The sequence below is a fragment of the Eretmochelys imbricata genome, chromosome 2 (assembly GCF_965152235.1).
Source record: "Eretmochelys imbricata isolate rEreImb1 chromosome 2, rEreImb1.hap1, whole genome shotgun sequence".
Lineage (NCBI taxonomy): Eukaryota > Metazoa > Chordata > Testudines > Cheloniidae > Eretmochelys > Eretmochelys imbricata.
In genome coordinates this window covers 80,080,001-80,107,347 of record NC_135573.1, presented here as the reverse complement: position 1 = coordinate 80,107,347, position 27,347 = coordinate 80,080,001, and the positions used below count along the sequence as shown (strand labels likewise).

At 38.2% G+C, this 27,347-nt stretch overlaps 1 protein-coding gene across 1 annotated transcript in view; it reads right to left on the bottom strand.

The window, feature by feature from the left end:
- The window catches only part of ZNF521 (zinc finger protein 521), a 268,371-nt gene that overhangs the window by 238,326 nt on the left and 2,698 nt on the right, over positions 1-27,347 (bottom strand). The window contains exons 3-4 of the mRNA XM_077810338.1: positions 11,961-12,020; positions 6,504-6,683 (exon numbers count right to left, since the gene is read on the bottom strand). Of these exons, the coding sequence (XP_077666464.1) occupies positions 6,504-6,683; positions 11,961-12,020 (240 nt within the window). The remainder of the gene's footprint in view (positions 1-6,503; positions 6,684-11,960; positions 12,021-27,347) is intronic.

Here is a 27,347-nt window from a genome sequence, read left to right as displayed (position 1 = left end):
TTAGCTCTGATGACAGGCCTGTCTAGTAGGGAGTCTCCAACCACACAGATCTGCCTTTTCCTGATGATGGTGTGATTCTCTGGCCTTCCTCCTATTCTTTCCGGCTGCGAGTCCTCTTGTCTTTCATTCCCTTTTGCAATCTTTGGCAAGTCGTCACGTGTCCTGCTGGGACTCTGAACTCCGGGTTTCCTATAGGACTTGCTGCTCTTCTCTTCTTCCTGGCCTTCCCACCTTCAGTTACCCCTTCTTCATTCTCCAACTCAGCAAACCTGTTCATGAACTCTATTTCTCCTTCACTAGCTGGTCTTTTCCTCAGCCTGGTTCTTGTAGTCACATGCTTCCACTGGCCATTGTCCCCACCCAGCAGTTTATCCTCAGAATTCACCAGTCCAGCTTTCATCTGCAAGCCTTGACTTTTCCCTTCAGCCTCCTCTTGCCTTCCCTCCATCATCTGCTCGAATCCTCTTCGAAACTCAAACATAGTTTTGTTGCGGAACAGACTGACCTGAGCCAGAGCTGGAGTGGCTGCAAGTGAAGTCTAGCTAGCAGCATCACATATCCGCAAACCATCATACAACCTAGCTGCTCCACATGCATCCATTCCATCATAATCAGGTTTGATTCTATCCTGTGCATCAGGAACCTGTTTTCAGGGAGGTACACTCTCACAGAACAGCGCTCCTATGAGCTCTATCATCAGTAATAGGATCCAAGATGATTTTTCGTAGTTCACTAGGAGGCCTAGCTGAGTTAATAGGAAGAGGGCATATTTCAAGCGTGCTGAGCATCACAGTGCCTAACATTTAGGTGCCTAGAAAATCACTGTGATTCACAAAGCCTGAGTTAGGCTGTGTCTACACCACCATTTTCAGCGCTAAAACTTTAGTCGTTCAGGGGTGTGAAAAAACACCTCCGAGCGACAAAAGCTTTAGCGCTGCGCTCCCAGCAATAAAGCTACCACTGCTCGTTTGGGGTGGTTTTTTAAAAGTTATCGCCAGGAGAGTTCTCCCCTGGCGATAAAGCATGTATACACTGCCCATGTCACAGTGCTGCCACGGCCACGCTGTAACGTGAGCAGTGTAGACATACCCTAAGGGATCCTTCTTTCCTCATTCATTGTACAGGAGTCTAGGTTCCCAAGGGTATGTCTACACTGCCCACGTTACAGCGCTGAAAGTGGCAATGTAGACACAGCCTTAGACTCTGATTCACGAAGCCAGCATGCTAGGCATGGAGCTGCGTAAGCCAGCCAATGGGCGATGCCAACGAAAGGGGTGTGTGCTAAACCCTGCCCCTCTCACAGAGATAAACACCTACGTCCAGGCTGCAGGGAGGCACCTCTCTCTGCTAGCAATTCTCACCTGCAAAACCACTCCTGGAGTTATGCGGTTTTAGCAAGAAACTGCAGGGGAGGGAGGCAGAGGAGGAGCTCTCTCATAACTTTTAGGCTCATGGTTAGGGTATTCACCTGGGATGTGGCAGACCCTGGTCCACCAAAGATGGCGAAGCATCTTAAACAGGGATCTGCTACCTCTCAGGTAAGTGCTCTAACCACTGGGCTATAGGATATTCTGATGTGAGTCTCCTTGAGTCTTTCCTGTGGAAGTTGTTCCACAGTGAATAAATAATTTAAGAGTCACTGGAGTAGGGGGTCTAGATTTTGGATCTCCCACATCCTGGGTAAGAGCTCTAACCACCAAATGCTCATGCTTGTGCGCTCTCTCTCTCTCTCCCCCAAATGACACAATATCCCATAGCCCAGTGGGTGACAGGCAGCTCTTCAATACCAGGAACATGTTCAGCAGTGATATGCATATCTCTATAGTATACATGAAGCCCTTGGACTGGTGTCAGGTTTCTCATTCTGTGACTCTCAGTGCTGAGGGACTCAGTGCTCAGACAATAGGCATCAAGGTCTTGCACACAGCGGCCTTTACTGATGTTAAGGTGGTTGGGGCCTACATCACTGGTGCCTACTCTACATGCATCCTCCTTCACTTCTTTCCAGTGCCCAATCCCAGAGTGAAGAGTGCCCAAGGGAGTGCCAGCTAACACTAGTTTATCCAGCCTTACTGTACTCCTTACTTTTGAGTCCAAAAGTCATCCACATGGATTGCCCAAGAAGAGCTGAGCTGAGTGTTCCTCTGTGGGTCCTGGTGGAGAAGGACTTACCACACAGAAAACTTATTTGGGATGTGGTTCTCTAGGCTGTATCCACCCTTGACAAAAATAGTTCCATCACAAGACAGGCATAGTTTGAACCCTGAGGAATTGGATTCTGATGTAAATTGTGGCGACTGGCTCAAAGTGCCTTGTCCCGCTGTACAGGTCATTGTACTGGGGAACTGATCAGTTTGGTGGTAAGAGATCTTCACCAAATAGGTTGGAAGAGATTTAAAGGAACCAATGTAGGGTTTCTGAAGAGAATTGTGGGGCAGACACTGGCTGGGTTCCATCTCCCTGCTCGGGCATTAAGAGGGAACTGAGGGAGGGCTGTGGCTGCCCCATCCATTTTGGCCCTGCATGGAAACATGATGCATGTGTGATCTTGGAAACTGGTATTCAAAAAATCCTATCTCATGTACACGAGGCACATTTGCACCTTACAGGGGGCTCCACACAAACACACCTAAAGAATCACCTCATAATCAACGACAATGCTACCAGGATTCTTTGTCTGATATCACAGCTTTACTCAGAGAATGACAGCTTGCAAGTGATCCATGAGTTATTAAAAACACAACCTTGTGAGAAGAACAAAGTGAAGACCGTTAAGATCAGGAGAACTTCTCTATTAATACTATACCTTTATAACTCATCTTTTCAGGAGACTAAGTTAACGTAGTTCAGTGTCTTACATACCGGTGAATACATAGCGTGAAAAATTCTGTCTTTTTTTCCTTAATCCATTATCTATATTCCAAGAACGTTTTAGGTGTGAACAATTAACGTGAATAAAACATCGGCTTTTTTCATATAAAATGTCAGCACAAAGAAAAATTATGATAGGAAAAAAAATACTACTGCATATCTCGTAAAGGGCCTGATCCATCACCCACTGAAGTCAACTGGAGTCTTTCCACTGACTTCAGTGGCATTGGAATCAGGCCCAAATTGAAAAGATCACAGCATACACATTAGGATAAAAGAGCAACTATCACCTCCTCCAGAAAGCAAGCGTAGAATTCAACCCCACCAACAATCTGTTGGATGGAAAGAACCAATTGTGGATAGCTTCCCTTCCCTTCCTTACATAACTTAGTGACAAAACAGCAATTCAGGATACTCAAGATTGAGCCTGCAAAGTAAAACTGATACTCCTCCAAGAATCACTAGCCTCAGTCCTACTTCTATCTCTGGAGAAGAGAACAGAAAGGAGATTTGACAAAGCAAGTTTATTGTGTTCATCCAGACTGGCATAGCAGTCTCAGTAGAAGAAAGCCAAAATTTTCAGACTTGGGTGCCTCAAGTTACAAACTTAAATATAGATATAAGAACTGAAATCAGAATGACCTGGAGTGCTATCAGTTTGGTAGGCTCAACAGGAGGGCGAGCCAGTCTCCTTGGGACAAAGGCTCTCCCATTACCCTATAACAAACAACAAAGGCTCTGCTAAGAGGTGTCTCTCATACAAGAGTCACTGTTTTGCCTTCCTGCCTGTTTCCCCAACAACCCTGTTGATTTAACCCAGTATAGTCCCACATCAACCATCTGAACAGGGTCAAAATACAGTATTTATAAACTATTAAAAAGTAGCTCCATGTCCACTACAAGAGCACCTCCAAAGATCACTGAAATCCATGCAAGTTGCAGGTGCTCAGGCACTTTTGAAACACAAGAAATACTGATGTAGGAAACAGAATTTGGATTTAGGAGCTTAACTTGAGACACCCAAGTTTGAACACTATGGACAAACTGCTTGTAAAAGGGTCTATACAGCTCCTCAGTGCCTACTAGTTTCATAGACTTTCTTGAAAAAGACGACAAGCAGAGATAGAAATAGATGCTATTGGTTAGGAAGAACGGGGGCTGCTCAAAAAACCCAAACGTGGTTATATTTTTGTAATGAAGCTTTGATCCTGACCCTGCACCCACTGACATTGGTCACAGAGTTTTTCCACTAATTTAATTGTGAGTTGGGTAGAACTCTACAGATGCTAAAAACAAACACCATTTATTTCATGTGCATTATTACTATTGCTTTTATTACAGAGGTACTTGTCTAATAACTGTTTCTAACAAATATAGTAGAAATGAGCACAAAACACAAGAGTCAATACATTTCATGCCCCAGTTCTATAACATCTATACTATTCTTGGCCCAGGCACACAATTCCTATTAACAAGAACTTCTTTAATTTAGTTTTAGGAGTTTTCTGAAGAGCCAAGGAATGGGAACCTCTTCCACTATACTGGTCATTTCCTCCATTTTTACTCTCTTATAAATATATACATGCAGATCATTTGTAATTTTATGCAAAGGAGGGTTGGCTTCTTTGCCTACCTGGCACCCTATGAGCAAAAGCAGACAAAAGGATTTTGTTATTTTGAATCCTCTTGCTGCAACCCATTAACAACCATCCATTTTCTTGCAAGAGTGATATAGTTTGGAGTTTTTTTCTTAAATGGGCTTAAATACCTCCCTTCAAAAACAAACTTTTTTTCTTCCAAATTGACTCATGCAGCAAACTCACTCTAGCCCTCATTTAGCATGGCACCATTTGCCTTTTAGCAAGGCCAAAGGTGTTGTAGATCAGGAGCAGTGCTTGAGGACTTTTTCACTTCCCCAGCTATGGTGTGGAAGCACTGTTCAGTTCATGCTGCTTGCAATGTGAGCAGAAAACCTATTGCATGGGAGAAATCACAGGACTGCATGGGATGGAGAACGAATTGGGGAAAAGCAGCAAGAAAGGGGTAGGGCAGGCACCAGAATAAGTGGGAAAGCAGGGTAAGAATAAGGGGGATTTGAGGCAGGAAAGGGGGCATTGAGGAGGAAATTTTTGTTGCGGGACTGGGGAAAACCAGTAAGAGTGAGGAAGGGCAAAAGAAGATAGAACAGAAGAGGTAACAAAAGAGGAGGAGACAGAAAAATAATAATACACCAGAATAAGATAAAATAGAGAAAAGCCATTCGGCCAGAAACAGTGCCTCACCAGTCACAGACAGGAGACATTGCCTCAAGTCGGGCCAATTCAAGTACTAAGAACTTGCAGGTGTGATTAGGGAAGGACTGAATTGCCTAAATTTAAGACAGAACAATATTTAAACAAGAAATGGCAAGAAAAGAGAGAGAAAAGGTAAAACATATCTCCTGATATTACAAATACTTCCACATTACATCATAGTTTCATCTTCCACAACCTAGGTTTGGGATTAAAATCCTTCAACAAATTCAGTTTCTTCCCTTGACATTTCTTCTGCTTCTGCCTACTCCCTACTCCTCTGTCTGTCTCCTTTCTCCACTTCATTCTGAATCAGCTGCAGTGCCACTTATTGTCTGTCTATACTACTAGAAGCCTTTTTGGACTCCAGTGGGTTAACAGGTAAATGAACACACACACACACTTTCAATAAAACGGTTAATATATGGGACTGGTTTCCTGCACACACAAAATTATAATCATGCAAAGCCTGCCCCATGATAGCTGTATTGTATAACAACTGAATTTCATCTCTTAATAGTTCAAACTAATTTACTATTTAATGGAAAGAAAATGCCCTTCCCCTGACATTCAGTCTATTTTGACCTGTGTATCATCCATCATAATAGTTTGTAAGCCTAAAAACAAAACTACTTCAATAAGATTTCCATAGGAGCAAATGTGTCACCTATGAAGATCTCACTGGATGAACAGGGCCCAAGTCTTTAGACTACTGCTTCTTTGCCCACAAATTAAATGACTCAAGCTAGTCACAAGTCCATTTACCCAGCTGTGTTTGTGAGAAGTTAACAGTGTCCAATATGCATTCAATTCTGCCACTTAATGTTTGCATTTTTATTTATAGTCTACCAATTTGCTGTTATTCCCCTCAACCTCCATTTATTGATCACTGTCTGCTCATTTGTTGTAACAGCTAAGAACAAAGAAGTATCAGATCCCGATCTATAGCCCACCATTGTATGAATTCATCCATTATCCAACTGCAGTCAAACCTGTTTACCAGCATCGTCGGTTGACATATTTTTTTTTAATTTAAGTCAAAAGGCATGTAAAACTGTATGCTATAAGTCTGGAAAACAGAGTAGTAGCCAGGCCCTCTGAAAGCTATAGCACAGTTTAAATCAGGTGTGAACGCAGTAATTATCCAATCTGAATAAAATTTATGGTGCACCAGTTCACAGCATAACTTTACCACGGAATTAACGATGGGCATCACCTAAGGCTTAAGCATTCAAGTGTAGGAGTAAAACAACTTGGGGGAGGGAGATGAATCTGAAGAAAAAAAACTGGAATCAGAAATAGAACAGTGCAAGAAGCCACAAAGCGATAAGTATTGTTTACCTGTCAGTTGACATTGATTAATCTTGTGTTCTGTGATATCACTCAGTGATTCAAACACCTGGAGGCAGCTGTCACAGCTGTGCACAGCTTCTTCCTCTAACTCCTCCCCTTCTTCTGGCCTTTTCTTACAATCTATCACCTCTCCATCTTCTGCCTTGTCTTCTAGTTTACAGTTAGCATCTGAAAGAAAATCAAGACTGTGACCTCAGGGCTTTTAAGAACAGATCCTTTTAAAAATCAGATTGGTTCTTGTTGTTACCAAGAAGCAGAAATACATTTGGCATGAGCCTGCTGCACAGGAGAAACACACTTTACATTTTATTGCTAAATAAGCAGAGGAAACCTCTTTCCTTAACTTTTTTTCTATTCTTGATGATGAAAGAAATTTTCCCTCTACCTTAACTAAACAGCACTCTCCCCCTTTCAAACAACTCTCCCATACTTCAGTGTTAACTTTATCAATTTTTTCACAGCTTATCCAGGGGCTTTGATCACAATAAGAAAGGAAATATTACCTTTACAATTAAACAGTGTTCAATGAAAATTTAAAAAAAAAAAAAAAAAAACAATGAGTTTAGGAGAGTTTCTTTTCACAGTTAACTGTAGTATTTCACAGGAAATTACCAGAATTAAATAAAAGATTAAAATAAACTGAACTGATTAACATACTGATGAAATTGTTCTGTATTTCATAAGCCAGTCTTAATATTCTATCACCCTATTACTTGATGTAGAACAATATTACAGAAAAAACTATGCTTTGGGTTAAAGTTATATGTATGTGCTTTAACTTGGATACAATTTAACTAAAGAATAAGCTGGATGGATTCCTTGTTTTGCCAGATCACGGGAAGCTGGAAACTAACTGTTATAAATTGTAACTACTCCACAAGGACACCTTTCTCTTGTTTGGGATAACAAGTATTTTGAGGATCACTGGGACAAGCAAGTCCTAACCCCAAAATAGCAGGCATGATCCCACTATCAAGTTCTAAGTTAAATGTGTCAGGTGATCTCAGCCAAATCCCTTGAGCACGGTAGGAACCATACAATTCATTGCACTACCTCAGCTCTGTAAATGACTAATGCTGGAATGAGGTTAAATGAAGAGTAATTTAGGTTGACTTTTCTTCTTTTGAGGTAGAGTACACTGTGGTGCCTTAACTATTCCTGACTTTTTGCCCATTTTACTAAGCGTTTCCCCCAAAGACAGAAATAAAACAATCTGTCTTCTCCAATAAAGCAAACTGGCAGTTTACTTTTGTTCTTCTCAGGAACCACAATACAACAAATGTGTGTAGGAACCCACACATTTTACTACTTTTTTCCATATGGACAGCCTCATCTGCTTTTCAGACATTTGAGAACGCTTCACTTTATGCAGCTGGAATAAGTCACCTGAGAAAATGAATTCTTAATAAAAACACAGAGAAAGAAGTACAGTTAGGACCTAATCCTTTTCCGTCTGCTACAAAAGCCATCATCACCACTCCTCCATGATGAGATGCCTGCAATGGTACAGTTGCCACAAATACCAACTATTCCCTACATCTGCCACAACTGTCATGGCTCTTACCATCTCCCTGAAACCTGCAATAAACACTGCTGCCCTTCAAATCATTTACCAACGACAGAGGATACTTATCCATAAACCAGAAATGAAACAGACCTGTCGTTAAGTAAGCTTCCTCACACTATGTGGCTCATGAGCTAAGCCAGAAGAATCTCTCTGACAGGATAAATGGCAAGGTTTGTTTTTAAAGGGAGTTATATTACAGAGCATCAACAAATGAGTGAAAGAAGTAAGTGTGGTGAATGGGTATGTTTGCTCTGTTAAACCACACCTACATACATGGCAAGATTCTTACAATTTTAAATTTCTTGATGCTAGAATAAGAACATTAACTCAGGCATCTACTTCCAAATTAAGTAGTAGTATGCAGACTAACATTGCCAAAAATGACACCATCTGAACCTAGGAAAGCTCTTCTGCCATTTTTAAATTCTGGATCTGGATCTAAACAATCTGTGTACCAGTAACATTTTCCAAGTTCTTCAGTAAGCTTAACAGAGTAGTTAAAATACCACTAGGTTACAAGCAGTTCAGGAAAAGAAATAATTGTCTTAACTCTTGCAAACTGACCCCAACATCATTAAACACGTGTTGGAAGGTAGCACATGCATATTGCATACTATTAGTTGTTCAGCTCAGGCTCCCAGCTTCATCTCATAAAACTGACAGCACTCAGGGAAATGTGGGCACTGGGTCTGAATTTTAACATGAGTATTTAAATGATGCACATAAAGTTTACAGACCTGTTTGCTTTAACTACCATGCTTTAAAAAAAAGGGGAAGGCGGGCAAAAATTCAAGAACTATTGTTCATGAATACTGGCACTTTACAAGAATCCAACACCACAACACACACACCTTAGCACACAAAAACATGAAGAATTACTCAAGTCAAAGCTTACTACATAGATACTAGTTATTAGAATTAAAATAATTTTAACAGTAATAAAAATGTTTTTGCTTCCACTTCTGCATTCACAGATATAACTCTACAGGGACAGGACTCACTCAAGCTTATTCCCTTTTGCAGCAACTTTAGAATACATGCTGTAGCCACCTGGCACATTTGTTTTTAGGTCAACACTTCAGGGGGACCCTCTGGGACCTAGGTTCACTTATAGCCTATGATGCTCCTGTGAAATGAGTTCTGGCAGTCTCAGCCTCTCTGTTGGTGAATGCATTTCCTCCCTATTCACTGTCTTGGAGAGACACCACCACAAAATATATATATATTTTTTAAATAGGTCATATAACTTGGAGTCTGTGGGATGGTTTTCTAAATCGTAACAGCAGCTGTCTTCCACCCCAGAGGTGGCTGTTCGTTAGTGACTGCACACATGCTTAGTTTCATCATTTGAAAAGCTCCTTGTGAGCCTAGATAAAACCTGGTTCATAAATGCAATATGCATGCAGTTGCATCTTTACCTCTTCCTAATTAAGGCTTGTGCTTTCAAACAGTCTGTATCAAACACCTCTAAGTACCATAAATGCCCCTCTTCAACCTAACATCTGCAACTAACAAAGCCACAAATACTACAATCATCTATTCAAACATCTCCATCCCCAACACTTGCAAACACTAGTACTGTCAATTCTGTAAACTCCACAGCCATGCCCCAACTACCATCTATAACAAACACGGCTCTAGCCCCCCACTACCACTTTACGATGTCTGCAACTGCACATGGCTTACAGCCTACATTTCTAATTATCTAGTATAGAAAGGAGGATTAGATTTGATACAGAAAAAAAGTCAATTTATGAACACAATAAAAAAAAAATCAAGATCTGTCTTCTGTTACTGATTATGTTAACATTATTTATAAGTGGAAATTAAAAGTAGTATGATTTTCCCATTACTACGTTCTCTGGCAGGTGGTTCTGTCCTTCTCCTCTTCCTCCTCCTCATAAGGGATGTTATTTCTATAACTTGGTCTAATAAAACTGCAACTTTGGGGAAAATGAAAAATTGCATTGGCTTAAAAGAGTTGGCGGTAATAAACCAATGGACTTCAATTAATTTCAAGTATGGGATCAGCTTAAGGCCAACCAGCAGAAATTCCATTCTGTCCATGTAAAAATGAGGTTTCACCACATTTACTTTTTATAACCCATATAAAAGTCAAGTAAAAGTAATGAATATCTAAAAGGCATCTCAATGGACTGGCAAAGACTATCTGTATTCTTGAAACTCATCTTACATATTTCTCTCTACGCAACAAGGACCCATGGCTGATCAGAGCTAAAATGTCAAACTACCACGAAAACTGCCCAGTTTCCAATACATTTCACTAGCTTCCAAGCCACTTCTGCATGGAAAAGTGCTGGCAAAAGAAAGGAAAACTAAGATCATGTGGTTATAATTATTACCAGGCAAGAAATATTTCTGCAGCTCAGTGGTAAAGTAAAACTATGTCGCTTTCTGCTCCCAGTAGTGTCCATCGCAAAACAACTGCCTCATTAAATCTCTGCAGTAAGATTAATATGCCGTAGCTGCACTACATTTATAACTTGGTACTCTATAAAAAGCACATTTAATGGTTAGAGCCAGAGCTTAGATACAAAGTATTACTATAAAAACTTCTGGCAATGTGGTTATAGTATGGACTTTCCGCACTGCCTGGATCAGATATATCTGGAGTTATTTTTGAATTTCTAGCATTAAGTTCTCTTGATAGTCAAATAAATAAATAAATAAATAAATAAATATCTTATTCTACAATGAATGTACCAGAACACAAGATAAAATAGTAATATGAAAATAAATGCACAAACAAGGTTTAACAACTCAGAGTTAATACAAAAATAAAAATAAAAATAGTAGAAAACTGGACCATTTCCTGACGTATTATTCCTCACCTTTACAGACCACTGTTTTTCAAACTGAAAATGTATATGGCAGTTATTAGTTCTCAAGTTAAAAAAAAAAATCAAATAATTTAGGCATAAATTCATTCCTGTGATTTAGAGAAACCTTCCTTTCTCTCATTTAATTTATTTATTTTTAAATAAAGTGTTTCACCTGCATTGCAACAAACACTAACAACAAGATGTATACAGTACTCTGGATGACAAAGTATTTTACTCAACAGCCTTAAATGTATTCTTTACAATCTAAAAAGAAATAATTCGAACTATTGCCTATAAATTCCTTTTTTTTTTTTTTAAATCCTCTAATTCTAGGAATCAACCTGGAAAACCCTTAAGAAAGGAGGCCTTATAAGAGTAACTTCAGTTAAATCAATGGGGCTATCCCCATGAATAAGTATTTATATAACTGTTTGCAGGACCAGGACCCTAATCAAAACCAAAACAAAAAAATAAAAAATCATTTCTTTAATTCTAGAAATCATACAAGAGGGGAAAAAGCCGTTATTGTTACAAGGAATGGATACCATAATATTAACCTACTTGCAGTACTTCTTTACAATTATTAATAATAAATTCCATGTACGTTCAGACCTAAACAAAAGGATTTATCTACACATCTCCCATTGACTTACATGAAGGGGGTTAGTGACTGGTAAACAAACTGAACAATTACCATTTTAAGCTTAAAATCACTTATAAAATAACTAGCCCAAGACAACAACAGTTTCATAAAGATGAATGCTTAGGGTTGGGTTTTGCAGGTGCACATGGCAGTTTGTTTGCAGACAAACCATCTTGGACTTTAAAGGCTAATGCTTCCCTTTCAGTTGGATACGCTACAAATAGCAATATTCCTGATTTTCTGACATTGAAAAGTGGGATCATTTTTTTTCCCTGGGCTTTAGAAGTGCATTTGAAGTTGAAATTCAGTAAGATGAGAGCAGACTTTGAAAAAATAAATCTCACACTGTTGTAAACCAGCAAACAAGCACTAATGAAGGAATTCAGCATTACCAGTCTGTGCGGCTATCTGTCCCACACCCGCCTGCTGGTCCTCCGTTTCATTTTCTTCTACTGCCAGGAAAAGGTAAACAAACAAACAAAAACAAAAAAAAAAAACACAAGATGTTAGGTGAGTAGCTGAAATGACTCATGCGTCATCTCCCTAGTTTCAGTTCGGAAAGCCAGTAATGCTTGTGCAACAGGGCAAGAGAACATTGCCTAGTACAGAATCACTGCAAGGTGCGAAACCTCAAACCAGACCATAGCACCACACTTTGTCCACAAGCATGTAGTTTCCTTGCAGCAGAGTGACCAACGAGATCTCATGGATTAAGAAACAAATCAAATTTCCTCTTGGATATCTGTTTTCAATCCACTGTACTGTATTCTGGTACATAACTAAATCAGGGACTAAGACAAGGCATGGAGACTCCACTCACCTACTCTACATTGCTAAATGGGAACCTTTTCCTGGCAAAGCGGGAGTGGGTGCTAAACCATTAATTTCCACTAAATTTAAGATTTTTTTTTTTAAAAAAAGCTACCATTACAGTTGTGAAGATAGCCTTGCAAAAGTGAACCAACACAGTGCTGTCTTACTGAGGCCTGGTCTACACTAAAGGGGGGATGATCGATCTAAGTTACCCAACTTCAGCTACATGAATAACATAGCTAAAGTTGATGTACTTAGACCTACTCACCGCGGTGTCTTCCCTGCGGGGAGTTGACTGCTGCCGCTTCCCTGTCGACTCTGCCTGAGCCTCCCGTGGAGGTGAAATACAGGAGTCGACGGGAGACCGCTCGGGGGTCGATTTATCGCATCTAGACTAGATGCGATAAATCGACCCCCGCTGGATCGATCGCTGCCCACCGATCCGGCGGGTACTATAGACATACCCTTAGTCTGCAAACAGACCATACCAGCATCTTTATTATGGCTCACAGATTCCCTAAGCACACACCACTCTGGCCAGACTGACTATTCAAAAACCCTCTGGGCAGCAGTGAAACTGACAAAAATCATGTCAGCTTCATTCTGTGACTGCTTTTGGAAGCTACAGGGTGCTGCAGAGGCAGGCATTGAAGCTATTCACAGCAGAAAATGACCCACCAAAGTGAAGGTAGGGGAGGAGTCAAGGAGCAGAACTACTTCCTTATTACACTCCCAAAAGCAAAAACTCTTTGAGTTGAAGGTGCAGTAGCGAAAAACAGTTCCTTCTCCCTTCCAGTGGGGAAAAAGTGTAGAGAGGAGACTTCATGTTTACAGTATCACCATGTATTCAAAAAATCATCAGCAGGCCTCAAAAAATCATGAAAGTGGATATAAAATAACCTTCCCAACAGCTGTTCCCAAAAAGGGAAGTTTAGAGACCAGACAGTAGCCTTCTAGGATGTTAACAAGATTTGTTTTGTTCTGCTTTAAGTAGGTCTTCGCTTCTGCCTTTAAGGTATGTAAACTGGGGGACTAAGTCTTTCTGCAGAAATACATTGATTACTTCCATCAGCAGAGGTACCAGAACCTCTCCTTACTAATGGAGGCAGATACATATACAGAGCAAAATTTTGTTAATTTGTACTACTGTTTGAAGGCACGTTGCAGAATTTTGAAAATTAATACATAAAAACACCTGAAGACTACCTCAAACGAGCTTATTTTTAGTAAATGTACCATAGTATATTTTGTAAAAATAACTGCTGTTAGTATAGTACTCTGCTTTTAAATCTTTTCTGGAGAAATACTCTCCTGTATGAAAACTCCAAAGTGTGCACATTTTCAAAGTTCAACTTCCATACATGTTACATTAAAAAAAAGAAAGTAAACTTCTGACCAGCATGTTAGCATGTAACTTTGTGGTTAGCATCTTTTTTAAACTGTTGTTCAAGCTCTTTATGGATTCTTAGTCACAAAAGAGCCAAGTAGGTCACAACAGGCCATTGCATAAAGAACTTGCCAATAACAGTCAACTAGACTGATGTGTTTTGTCAGGAAAAATGAACCCTTGAAAAGAAAAATATGGTAGAGAAGAGAACAGAACAAAAACAGAAGCCCTAGAATAAGGAACCTTTATCATAGAGTTAGCCTACAAAATATGAACTAGTTCTCCTTTACACCATGGCCAGACTCTTCCTCCATCTAATAACAATTATTTGCTACTTTGGGTAATTATAGTCCAGTCCATCCTTCTGTAGCCACAAAGTACTAAAAAGGAACCATATTAAGTCTTCTCATAGCCTGTTTATAAGAACTTTAGCCTTCAGTGTCATTCCAGTTATCATACCATGTTAAACTCACTTGGATAAACATCACCCTAAATCTCATACCCAACTTCAATGTTTACTTCCCCAAGCATTAACTGAAGCATTGTGTTTCCTTTGAATAAACAAAGGCAATTTTCAACAATATCCCTCTACTAGGGGCTTTACGCTTTATACCAACATGAGACAAAAGCTTCTGGCTAGCAAACTACATTAAAAATAAGTATAGGAAGGATATGTGGACAGCAGCAGCATATGTCAAATATTTCTAGTTAATACTGTAAAAAACAAAGATTATTTATAGTCTAGGATTATATTTGTGAACAAGGGGTTTTGACTTTAGACTTTTTTTTTTTAAATATATAAAGTATTTAGCATGGCCTACCATAAGAAGAGAACTCCGGGATAGTAAAAGTAATTGAATGCCAATAAAAGAAGAAACCTCAGGACATATGGAGAGCTAAAGCCTGTGTTTCCAGTCATGTTATGTTACGCTGCTATGGCTGAATATTAATTCTAGATACTTTCGTGACATCATTATTTCAGAGAAACAATATTTTTTGTCTGAACAGTTAAGTGCTTATGACTGCAGAGTCACCTGTTTTGCTAGCTGTGGAAATATTTCTTTGCTAACTAGATCAGAGAACATTGTCAGCTTCTTAAAGCAATAAACCATCAATTCCCTTTTATACAATTACATGATGAAATTTTTTTAAAAAAAAAAAAAAGTGTTTCTAAACAAGAATCACTCACCAAAACAATTGTGGCCCTGCACTCCTTCACTGTGGAAAATTCTATTTGAATAGAATATTTTTTTAAAAAGAAGATCTCAGTCAGGGAAAACAGAATTCTAGTATTTCAGCTGTCTCTACCTTTATAAAGGCTGGTGGATTTGGACTCATAACAGCATTTAAACTTTACTACAAAAATGCATTTCTAAAACAAGAACTTTACATAAAAACAGTAAGGGCTGTTGAGCTTTGCGATCCAAGAGGCAGAGCTACTTGTTAGCCCGTGAAAACTCTGGTTTGAATTCAGACTATCCTGCATGCCCAGACTCAGAGGGTTCCAGGAAAGTTGAAAAACCAACATTGTTAGGGCGAAATCTTACTTGCCTTCTTATGCAAATCGTCTCTCTGAAGTCACTAAGTGGGGGAACAAACAGATTTGGCCCATAGATTCTGACAGCAGAGTTAACCTCCTACTAATTTACTTCAGCATCTGCTGGTCAGCCAGGATTTCACCCCTCCTACCTAGAAAGGTTGTCAAGGTGGCACAAGGCTTATGTATGTGGGGTAGAGTTTATAAAGCTAACAGTGGAAGAATTCACATCTTCTGCTAACTAACTGAGCTACCCCACATGGAAGGGTCAGTCTGTTAGTATTAGTACACCAATTAATAGAACCAGACAGCAGTGGTGCATGCTTGGGGAGACCTCATATGGAAAAAGGAATGGATGAAAACAGAAATGTGGGAGTACTATGAAAAGGTGCCTTTTCACTGAGAGGGAATCCTTTATGGAGAACAGAGGCTATGATTTATGGCTTTTGAGCTATTACAAACTATAACAAAATAAAAGCTATAGATAATTGAAAAAAGGCTATTTTCTTCTACTATGGGTAGGCTAATAAATTAAAGAGAGAGAGAGAATACATACTTCCCTGAATGTCTGATGCTCTTTTCAGCTTGTTAAACAAAGAAAGAGAAGCCACATATCCCAAAATACACTATAAACAGACTGTTATTGATTTAGTACCCTTCCTAAAAACACTTTATTTAAGGGATGTGAAACAAAACAAAACTTAACACAGCAACCAAGATTGCTAGGGGCCTGAGAAGATTTGATTTACAATATAAATATACATATTTAACTTATATTTTGCATTTCCTATAACTCAATATAACTTGCCATAAGCTTAACATTGGTACTTGAATTTAAAACTTATCTTCCACAAAAGTATTCTTCCTATGATGATTACTTTATAAAGCATGCATTCCATCTACATGTTTGAATAATATCTGCAGATAAGTAAGGGGCACTAAGTATATTAGCATAATCAATATACAATTTGCAGAGCTACCCAGACAGAATAGAAATGAAACGTGTGCGCCATTATTTTAGTATCTAAAAATTACTGTCATTTCTGGAAGTATCTTTCTGCTTTTCCTCTCTCTTCATGTCCACGTACAAACTAAGAAGAGATACTTATTGCCACCATCTATGCATTGATATTTAATATGATCAGGTAGATTAGTCACACAGCAGAGGCAAATTTAACAGTCAGTACTGCAAAGTGCTGAACCTCTCAAATCCCATTTAAATTCAATGGATTTTGTGCACTTGCATCACTTTGCAGGGCCATGCCTTTAGAACATATTTTAATAAAAGGTTCAATTTGTATGGGGAATGCCAGCTGAAGTCAATAAAGAGTTATAAATGTGGAGTAAATTGCAGGATCACACCCTAAAGTAGTTCCTCTTGTTTATTCTTTCTCCACTTCTTCTACACCATTCAGACTTTCTTTAAAAGTCATCATCAGCCAAATTTTCTGCATAGACATAGATACAAGCACATACTCTCACTCCTACTGGTGCCAATGAAAGTCGCAAATGTGACTCTGAGGGGACAATACAATCCTATTTCAGTGAGGTTAGCAAACATATAAAGTACATTACAAAACTGTATTAAGACATCTTGTATTCTTACTGGTCAGTAACCATCCAGATCAAACACCAGATACGGTCTAATTTTCTGAACCACCTTAAACAGTATCAATACACTTCCATTGAAGATAAAAGAGGTCGTGCTCTAGTGTATCAGCTAAAATGGGGGACTGAGGAGTTCATAAAATCAAACGTCTCAAAATTACAACAGGTCAGTACATGAGTTGAAATATGGTGCACTGCATCACTTTCTTCTTGTCCTTCAAGCCACTGCCAAGCAATTTCCAATGCATCAACAGCATCAGAATCTGAAGGCACTGGAATCCAAAGCAACATTGACTTGTTCTTTCATTGACAGCACTTTTGTTATATGACCACCCCCGCCCCCCCCGGAAAAATGATTCACATAATTAGTCATTTGTGAAGACTGGTGTTCATAAAATTGAGGTTCCACTGTACCAACAAAGCAAAATTTCAAGTGCCATTTAATACTTTTTGTTAAAATTGTAATAATCCTATCAATAAATACTTACATATATTTGAGATTAAACTGAACCCTTCCTTCCTTTTCCAGTGTGTTGTATACCCTGCCTCCCATTATTTTTAATGTAATGGTATTTTCTTAAAGCACAACTCACAAGTGTAAAGGATTCTTGGGGGAAGGGGTTGTTTAAAATAATAGAACTGAATGCTCATTATTACCACCAACCTTCACCCCCTCACACCTTCTTCTTCCTACAGACAGAGGCTGCCTCACACCCCTCCTGACATTCTTATCCCTTTTACACACTCTCCTCTCCAGCCTGTTCCTCTATTGAGCTTCTTTTTCAGTTACTCTCGTATAAAAGCTAAACTGGGAGCAGTGTGTGGCTCCCAATTCAGCTGTGTTGGTTGGATAATATTATTCCTATGCTGAAATAGTAGTATTTTCTTAGGCAATACCTAAAAAGATAACCTTTCTGGTTAGGCACATTTAAAAGAAACAGACACACACACACCCCTTTGGACCATTCTCTTTCAACCCTCATATTTTTTATTCATGGATGACAGTGTCCCAATGTGACACACTGAATCATGTATGGAGACAGTCACGTCTATGGAATATTATGGGTGAGGAAGGCAGAAAAGAGACTCCTTCCAACCACACAGAATTCTAGTGTCTTTCTAAACTTGGAACCTATTTTGTTTTCAGGACAGTTAGACCAGTTTTGTGTACTGACCTTGCCTCCCTAATCTCTCATCCATGAGCAAACACTTGGACTATATTTTAAAGTGTTTTTGTTGGTAAGTTGGTAACAATACTATGCATTTTACAAAGTGCCATTCATCCAAGAATCTCAACATTTTTTATAACATCCCTCTGAGGCATTATTATATCATCTCACAGATAACGGAACTAAGGTGCTGAGGGCCAAGTTCTCACTTTACTCCACCCCTTTTGCAGTTATACAAAAAGAAGTCAAACTGTTGCAATTCCACTGATCTCACACTGGATGCAGTCCATGCAATGAGAACAGGAACCCCTGCACACTGCAAAGCAGTGTTCTGCATCATCCTGCAGGAGGGTACGGGAATGTCACTGGAGAGTGACAGGGTCATCCAGTGGGAACATAGCTATACAAATTTGTTGTACTGTCAGTAGACATTGCTAATAGTGCTGTTGCTCTGTGTCCTGCTAACAGGCTGTGGGAGAGGAAAGATTCCTTTTTGCTCCCTTCCCCTGTATTTAGTTCATTTATTTCAACTGGATCTGGCTCCAAGAAATTAAGTGACTTCCTCAGGCTCACTCCAGGCCTGTGTGTGCATGCTGCTGAGCACCCCCAAATCCCACGGAAGTCAATGGAAATGAGGAAATTCAGCAGTTCTCAGGACCATGGCAAGACACTGGCAGAGCAAGGAACTGGCTTCAGGAGTCCCAACTCTAAGTCCAGTGCTCAGACCTTTTGGCAATCCTTCCTCCCTTCAGTGGTCACACTTAGCTGAAAGCTATTATTTACTTTCAAGAACATAATTATGGATAACCAGTCCAGCATGATAAAAATCAAGAAGTGAAAAGAATATCCAAGATTTCTTTTTGAGCAGTTACAAAGCCAGTTATGTAATAGTAATGGTTTCAGAGTTCAGATTCCTCATAATACATTACAGCTACATATAAACCATACATTCTCTCTCTCTTTAGTAACTTCCGTAAGGCATAGGTGATGAGTTAAATGGTACATGGGCACTGGGACATGATTAAGAATTTAGGTTATTTTTGCAGGCCTCTACCTGCACCTGTACTTTGGAAATAAGGGATTAATTAAATGTTTCCCAAAAAAAGCTGAACTCTTTGAAAGAAAAGCACACTTGAAGCAATCTGATCTATGGATCACAGAGGTTAGAAACAAAAATAACCAGTGGCCAAAATGTTCAAACTTAAGTGACTGAATTTAAAAGTGATCTGACTGTCAAAAGTGATGAGTACCTACAGCTTTGTGGATGCTCAACATCTCTGAAAGGTCAGTTCACTTAGTTAGGTGCCTGATGTTAAGCAACAAGATTTAGACTTTTTGGCCACTTGCTCCATTCGCAGAACTATAGATACTAAACTATAGATATTAAACTAATGATACCCATTTATCTTAGTCAAAAGACCAGCTCTTCCAGTGTTAATTTGCATGAGCTAGGTTGTTCTTGTCTAAATGTTTATCAGGGAGTTGCTTCCACGGAATTCACTTCTTTGTTTTATGATTTTGTACATCACCTTTTGTTCTTCCTCTTATCATTCTTGTCTTTTACTTTTCTGCAACCAGAAAAGTACTCAGTGCTCACTCCCCTTCCTCTCTTGATTTACATTTGTATTTGGCTCACTAGCCTTTTCCACTCAATCTATTCAACAGCTTCACCTTAAATCACAAGACATAAATCTTTTTTCCATGCTCTGGCTCTTAACTGCATAACCCAGCCACTTCCCAGAAGTCACACACAAAGGCCAATAGTCAACTATTTCATCCACCTATTTTTAGGATGATAAAAAGTTGCATTGAGCATACATCTTGAAGTCCCTGTTGTTCTGGGATTAGAGGATCAGAGATTCCAAGGAACACAATTGCAAGGAAGGAAGTGGAGAGTAACTAAAAGAGATAAAGCAAACCCTCCTCCTCCTCCCCCCGCAAACCCATCACACACATTAGTACTATCAAAAGTTAGAAAATATGTTGATGCCATTAGGAAAAAAAACCAAAAGCTTTCCCCCCCTTGAGCCCTCCCCCCCAAGGTTAATATACTTCAGAGCCAGAGCATATTTTGCTGACCAACATATAGCCTAGAATTATCAAGGGCATGGCCTCATCGTGTCACTTAATGTGATGTGTAAAAGAAATATTTTAAAATGAAGGGCTTTTTTCCCTGTTAAATCCCTTCAAGACATTAATGAGTCAAGAATGGAAAGTGGAACATTCTAGTTTTACAAAAGTATCCAGAGTGGGAAAATAAAAATCTCACTCAGAAACCAGTCATCAGGGATGTTGTTTTCTGATGTTCATTAAGCAGGTAAATACAGATAAATTTACCTGGAGATAAAGAAATAAATAAATGGATAAATAAATGGAGATAAAGAAGTTGTAAGTTTTACTCCAGATCCAGGACACTAAAAATTGGGGGCAACATTGAGATTCTGAATATTTTTCCCCCCTGCTTATTTTTAGTAGGATATAAAGGTGTCAAATTCTGCTTCACCTGGGACTATTTGACCAAAGGCTAGCACAGCCAGATTTAACACATTTCATTCTAGTTACCAATAAAGAAAAAAAAAGTGATGCAGTATCATTAAACAGCAAAACAATTTGCACACCAAAGAATAACAATAAAAATGTACTACATCAAATTAAATATAATGTAGGGTTTAAGAGATTCAGAAGGGGGGGGGGGAGTTAAACCTTGAAAGATACCATACTTATTTAAAAATGGAATAACATTTCAGATGAATTACTAATGCAAACAGTAAGCCCTCTCTCCTGTTCCCATTGAAGTCAATGGGGGGTGGGGGGGGAAGAAGGGAAAGACACCTCCCATTAATATCAGTGGTGCAGGATTCAGGATGTTTTTAAAATGTGGATAACTGACAAGACTCCTATACTTAAGACTATACATAGTAAAAGAAGTTGAAGTGTAAGAACAAAAAGCTGCTGTAAATCATGCACTGTGGGCGTTCTTTAATCTACAGTATCTCTCCATTGAAAATAAATGTTACGCACATCCCAGAAGAATATGGGCCTCATAATAAATTAAATCCTGAAAAACATTTTTTTTTCTTCTTGTACTTCAGCATTGTGGAGGAAAAAAGTCTTCAAAAATAGTAAAGGAATGCAAAAAAAACAACTTTTACGGTAAAAAAAGAGTTTGTACAATTTTAACTAATACTGTAATATTAGAGGAAAATACTCCTTATTTTAACTTCTTTTCATGAGGGTACTAACAGCATCTTACACACATATGCCACAAAAGAACTGAAAGCAGAATTTTTGGAACCAAACGAAAAACCCAAGAAAGCAGGCAGACAGAACGAACATGCTAATTGTAATGTGTTGTAATAAAAATACCCCCAAGATCAGCCCAATCTTTTTTTGCTATAGCCATATGCCTGGGGACTATGCTAACTACTGCCTGATCATTATCCTGGCTAAAACTAAAGCAACTGAAGTTTAGGTGGATTCATATCTAACAGAATTTCTTTCATCTCTAATAATTGCTAAACTAGCATAATTCTCATACTTGAAGTGGAATGTGATGCATGCTAAGCACCCAAGTTGCCTAAAATTGAAGTTAAAACAAAAACAAAACTCACTACTGAACTCTGTTTTCAAAGATTCATCTTTTGTCAGACTTCTATGCCAAGTGTTGCATATGATTTAGAATTATTTAAAAGCTTCCCTTATACTATCTGACTACTATAAAGAGAGCAATTGAACAACTTTAATGCTTATGTTTCAATTGCTTTGTAGTAAAAGCATTGCACAATACTTTTAAAACCAGACAGGTACCTTTCCACAGTCCAACAGTTCAATCATACACAATTTCTGCTAGAACAAAATGTAGTCCCCACAGGGGAAAAAAATAAAATTATATATATTTGAGCACAATTCTGATTTAATTGAACTAGGATAAGAAAGTTGCATTTTCTCCATCTCAAGTGGGACTAATACTGACTTTTGACACTACCACAGGAGCCTACGGAAAACGCCAAATACACTTCAGACAAAGGCTATATCTACACTACCATGATAAGTTGACCTACACTACACAACTCCAGCTATGCGAATAACATAGCTGGAATCGATGTACCTTAGGTCGAGTTACCACGAGGGGTCAACAGGAAAAAATCTCCCTCAACTTACCTTACTCTTCTCGTCAGGGCTAGAATACAGGGGTCGACTGGAGAGCGATGTGAAGTCGATTTGGTGGGTATTTACTAGACCCACCAGATCGACTGCCAGTGGATCGATCTCAGAGCGTCGATCCGAGCTGTATTGTAGACCTGCCCAAAATGTTGAGGTTTTTCCTTGAGATATCAGAATTCATACCACGTTCTAAATCAGTGTTTCAAACAAAAAAAGCATTTAATCCAGAAGATGTCTACATGAAATTCTAACAGGCTTGGGGAGGGAGGGGATTTAAGTCCTTTTCTCATTTACAAATACTTAACTAAAAAAAGGTAGAAAGGGTTTTTTACAAAATTTATGAGATTTCAATACTAAGGCATGCATTTCATAACAAAGAAATTAAAGCTATCAAACCAGTTACACAGAATGAATTACAGGAAAGCATAAAGCCTTTTAAGAAATCTTAGATCATAGTGGAACATGTTATCCTACACGTCTCCATATTAAGAGCGTCTCTTGTTGCAAGAGTTAGCTGCAACTAGAAAACCCAAGCCATACTTCTAGACTTCAAGACCTTTTCAGGAATTTTTATCTAAAGATTTCAGCCACATGGCAACTAACAGTTTAGTTCATAACTATTTACAGATAGAAGGTTTCCAAGATACAAGGTCACCTGCTCCTGAGAAATGGTCCATTAGATTTGCACTGGTCCCAGAAAGCAATTGGATATCATTTTTGTAATCCTAAAGTTGATAAATTCAGTTATAAACATTAGACATGTCAATGAGAATTACTTAAGGGGGGAGCAACATTTTTTTAATGAGACATGGGAATAATCTGGCAAAACCAAAAAAAGTAACTATAAATAGACTGTACTATAACATTATAAGATGGTCATTTTAAATCCCTTTGAAATTTGATTTGTTTATGTATACTTTTGTGTTCAATGTCTAATATTTTCCCTTTTTGGGTGGCCAAATAAAAGCCAACAATCCACTCATGCATCAAAACAAATGGTTTTGCTTTTCAGACCAAGTGCAAACTTATGAATGTTTTGTTCCCTCCCTATAAAATGATTATGCCAGAACCTCTGAGATCCTGAAACCAGGCCTTTCAGAAAAAGTTCTTTGGACCAGCCATACTGGAACTTTGAGTTGTGTTCAAAGGAATCATGCCAATAGTAATTGCTGTTTTTTGTTTATGCTAGACTGTCTGCGGATTAGACTATAATCAATATAATAAGTAACATCCAGTCCATGTAATTTAGAGGTTGTGCAGTGTGGGGGTGATAAACATTCAGCTAGTTGAGAAATTAATAGAAGTGTTACTGTTTGATGGGGATTTGAATGTTAAATTCTTTCTTAACTATTGTTACTAATAAAGCTACCTTTTTGTTACAATAATCCACTACCCTTCTACCTTAAATACCAATATTCCATAACATCTGTGCCTTGTATACAAGAAATGTATTATTGTTTCAAATTTATTTTAGAGAACTAGTCACATTAAATACACACACAAATACAGGGGATGAAATTGATCATCTTCATTCACTACCAACTTTGCAGAAGTTACAGTTGCAAATGCAGGCAAGATGGAAAGAGTACCTTGGTTTTCCCAAAAGAGGGCACAACTCTAAGAATCACAAGGCATTGCCCTGATATCATTTCAAAATACATGCCTGTTTTAGACATAATATACGTACATAATACAGTGAGCAAATTTTTTCCTTCTCTTCTTTCTAGGACCTAAACATTTAACAAATTAAGCCACAGAATTATAAAACTGGGTTACTAAATATCAGTACAAGGAAATTAATTTTGAAGTGACAAAGAAAAAGAAAAATGCTTAAATAAGTCCTCAGAGTTCAATGTTTCTACTAAATTTGCGGGACTATACCAGCTCCCTGTGGCGGCTTATTTAACACCTAAAATTTCTAGCGAACTTTCACACACAACTTTAGCCTAATGGATATTACCTTACTTTGGTTGAGAAGGATGGGATTTAAAGATACATTAGGACTGCCTTTTCATTCAAATTCTCTAATAAATATCTGGTTTTTTTCCCCACAGATGACATGGATGACTACATTTTCATAAAAACAAAAGGAGGACTTGTGGCACCTTAGAGACTAACCAATTTATTTGAGCATAAGCTTTCGTGAGCTACAGCTCACTTAGCTCACGAAAGCTTACGCTCAAATAAATTTGTTAGTCTCTAAGGTGCCACAAGTACTCCTTTTCTTTTTGCGAATACAGACTAACATGTCTGCTACTCTGAAACCTACATTTTCATAGCATCCATATGTTTCTAAACAAACCATTTCTGATAAAAAAAACTTTTAAGAACAAAACACAAATACCTCCAAGTGAAGGAAAAAGGGTTAGTAACCTAAGTGTGATCTTTTACAGAGTGTGCCAAGTTACAAAAGGGTTAGCCATTCAAGAGGCCAATTTAAACAAGACAACTGAACTGCTCTTTACCCCTTGCCTCCTCAGCTCAGAAGGTCCCAAGTACAGCATCCTGAATACATTTAGGACAATTCTGGCCCTCAAGCATTCTGAGTTTAAAAAGGAATATAAATGACCAGTCGTCCTCCCCCATCGTCTTGTCTTTTACAACTTAGCTTGTTTTGTAGCTTTCACACTTATATATAGCTGACCTCCACTACCGCCCCTCCCTTTTTTTTAGGTATCTGTTTAAGATTGTTTTGATTACATAGAAAACATACAATAAGGATCCCTTTCAGAAAAAATCACCATAAGAAATGAGATAAATGAACTAGCAAAATGAAAAATAGGTCAAGACTGATAAGTTTGATGCAACTGATTCTAAGTATATTAAAAACAACCGGGCAGTTTTAATCTTTAAAAAGAAGTTAGTCACTTAAGATATTCAAATTAAATATCTTGTCTTAAATGTCTCTGGATGGAGAATTATTTGCTCACCTATGCCCAAGCATGTATTTACATATCCCTGAAGTGCATGGTATACAGCTTTTCATAAACAATGATAGTCTTCTTTGTGCTTAGGTAAATGTTTTTAAAATGTTGGGGGAGGCGAGAGGGGAAGAGGTAGCTATTGTTTGCCCTACCTTGTTTCTCATTTATGTCAAGAGCTGGTACCAGTCAATGAGAGTTACTAGGATAATTAGACTAAGACTATCGGTACCAGCAAACCGAAAAGAGGAAAAAAAGCAAAAACAGAAGAAAACTAATTCACAAATGTATTTTCAAAAAACAAAACACATTTAGTTATTAGTGAGTTCTTAACACCCACCATTTCAAATGAACATTACTTTCATGCATTCAACATACAAACTCCCCAGAATTCAACTGTCATTTTGTTTTATGTATTTACCTGCCTTGTCTCACTATTCCCCTAAGATACAAGTTTCAAATTATGTTATCAGAAGTGACAGCCGTGTCAGAAATATCTTTTAAACCTTTTTCCATCAGAAAAAGTTACTAAGTACATGATAAATTGCAAATTTACTGTGTATCTCATGTTTTGTTTAGATGTGGAAACAGTACTCATGAATTAAAAGAGCTTCTTTACATAGATGTATATAATAGTTTAATTTAGATGAGAAACAGTTTGAAAAAACTGTTAACTTTTAAACTACAGATCTGGCTTATCTCCTAATGATTAAGCTACTAATCATTAAAAAAGAACCTAAAATCAATGTTGCATTTAGGTTTCTGTTGAAATTCTAACAAACAACATTTGCAGTATTACTCATAGCTATTGCTTCTTCATTAAAAATTAAGATGAAATATTTGATGGACACAGCATTTTCAATTTAAATGCTATAAAAGAATCTTTGACCTTCCCAGCTGATTCATGCTGCTCTCCCACCTAGAAATCTTACAATCAGATTGTCCTCAGCTCAGAATATTACTAATCCACTCAAAAAAATGGACACCATTCAAGAAAAATAAAATGGGAAAATGAAAAAAGTCAGCTATTTGAACAAAGGCCACCAAGAATGACAATCTGCTTCTCAAGGATAATTACTGCTGCAATAATTACACATATGATGATTGATTTACTATTTGTATTTTTTTACTAGAGAAATAATTAATATGGCACGATAAATACTTAACACAGATACAGTGAAGAAATGTGTAACACTTTAAGTGTATAGTATACTGTTACTAAAACCCAAGCCACTCCATCTGAAATCTAGGATTTCACAATTATCTCATTTTAGAAAATCTTAGGCTACTAGTACAAAAAGCAGACTATGCTCAGACCTACACATAAAATGGAAGCTGTTTTTGAGTTAATTTAAGCGTTATTTACAGAAAAGCACTTTTCAGTCTGTAAAATGTGTGAGTAGCACACATACACATGCTTATATAAATGAGCATGATGAAAACATGGTCCTATTCTGACAGAACAATTTACAATTTAAAGAACATTTTCCCATTAATTTTGTGTTTCTTCACCTGTACTAGATTTGTAAGTCCAACTCTGTATTTGTTCAGTTCAACTTTTCTGACATCTTATAAATATGACCCACTGATGCCCTACTTATTGGCCACAAAAATCATACGGACATGTAAATAAACCCTCCTCATTAGGGAAGTCCAGAACTAAACCGATGCACAACCAACAAAACTTTGTCAATTCATTTTAAAAGATAAGTGAAGAGCACCACATTTGTTCTTTGCATGCTGATGAACAAAAGCACTACTGAACTGTACAAACTTCAGTAAATTAAATATATGACTGAAAAAGAATGCAAGGCAGCAAATTCAAGACACTATCACCTTTTGGAGGTAAGAAAAAAAAAATAGAGCCTGATCTAAAGCCCACTGAAGTCAACTGAAAGACTTTGGAAGGGAACTTCGGGAGTTTTGTTTTAAGCAAATGAAACACTATTTTTAATGGCTCCTGCTGTACACGTTCATAGAAGCTGATCCTGCTCCACCGAGAACGGGATAATTTTGTGGACTTCAATGCACTCAACTCCTGATTTAGAGGAGAGTAGCCGAGACAAGACTAAGGCCTGTTCCTTTTACACTAGGAAACAGCTCACGGGCACATCCCTCGGCCCCCTTCCAGGGTCTGTATTCACAGCATGCACAACCCTCCAGTCTTCCAAGACCTTGGC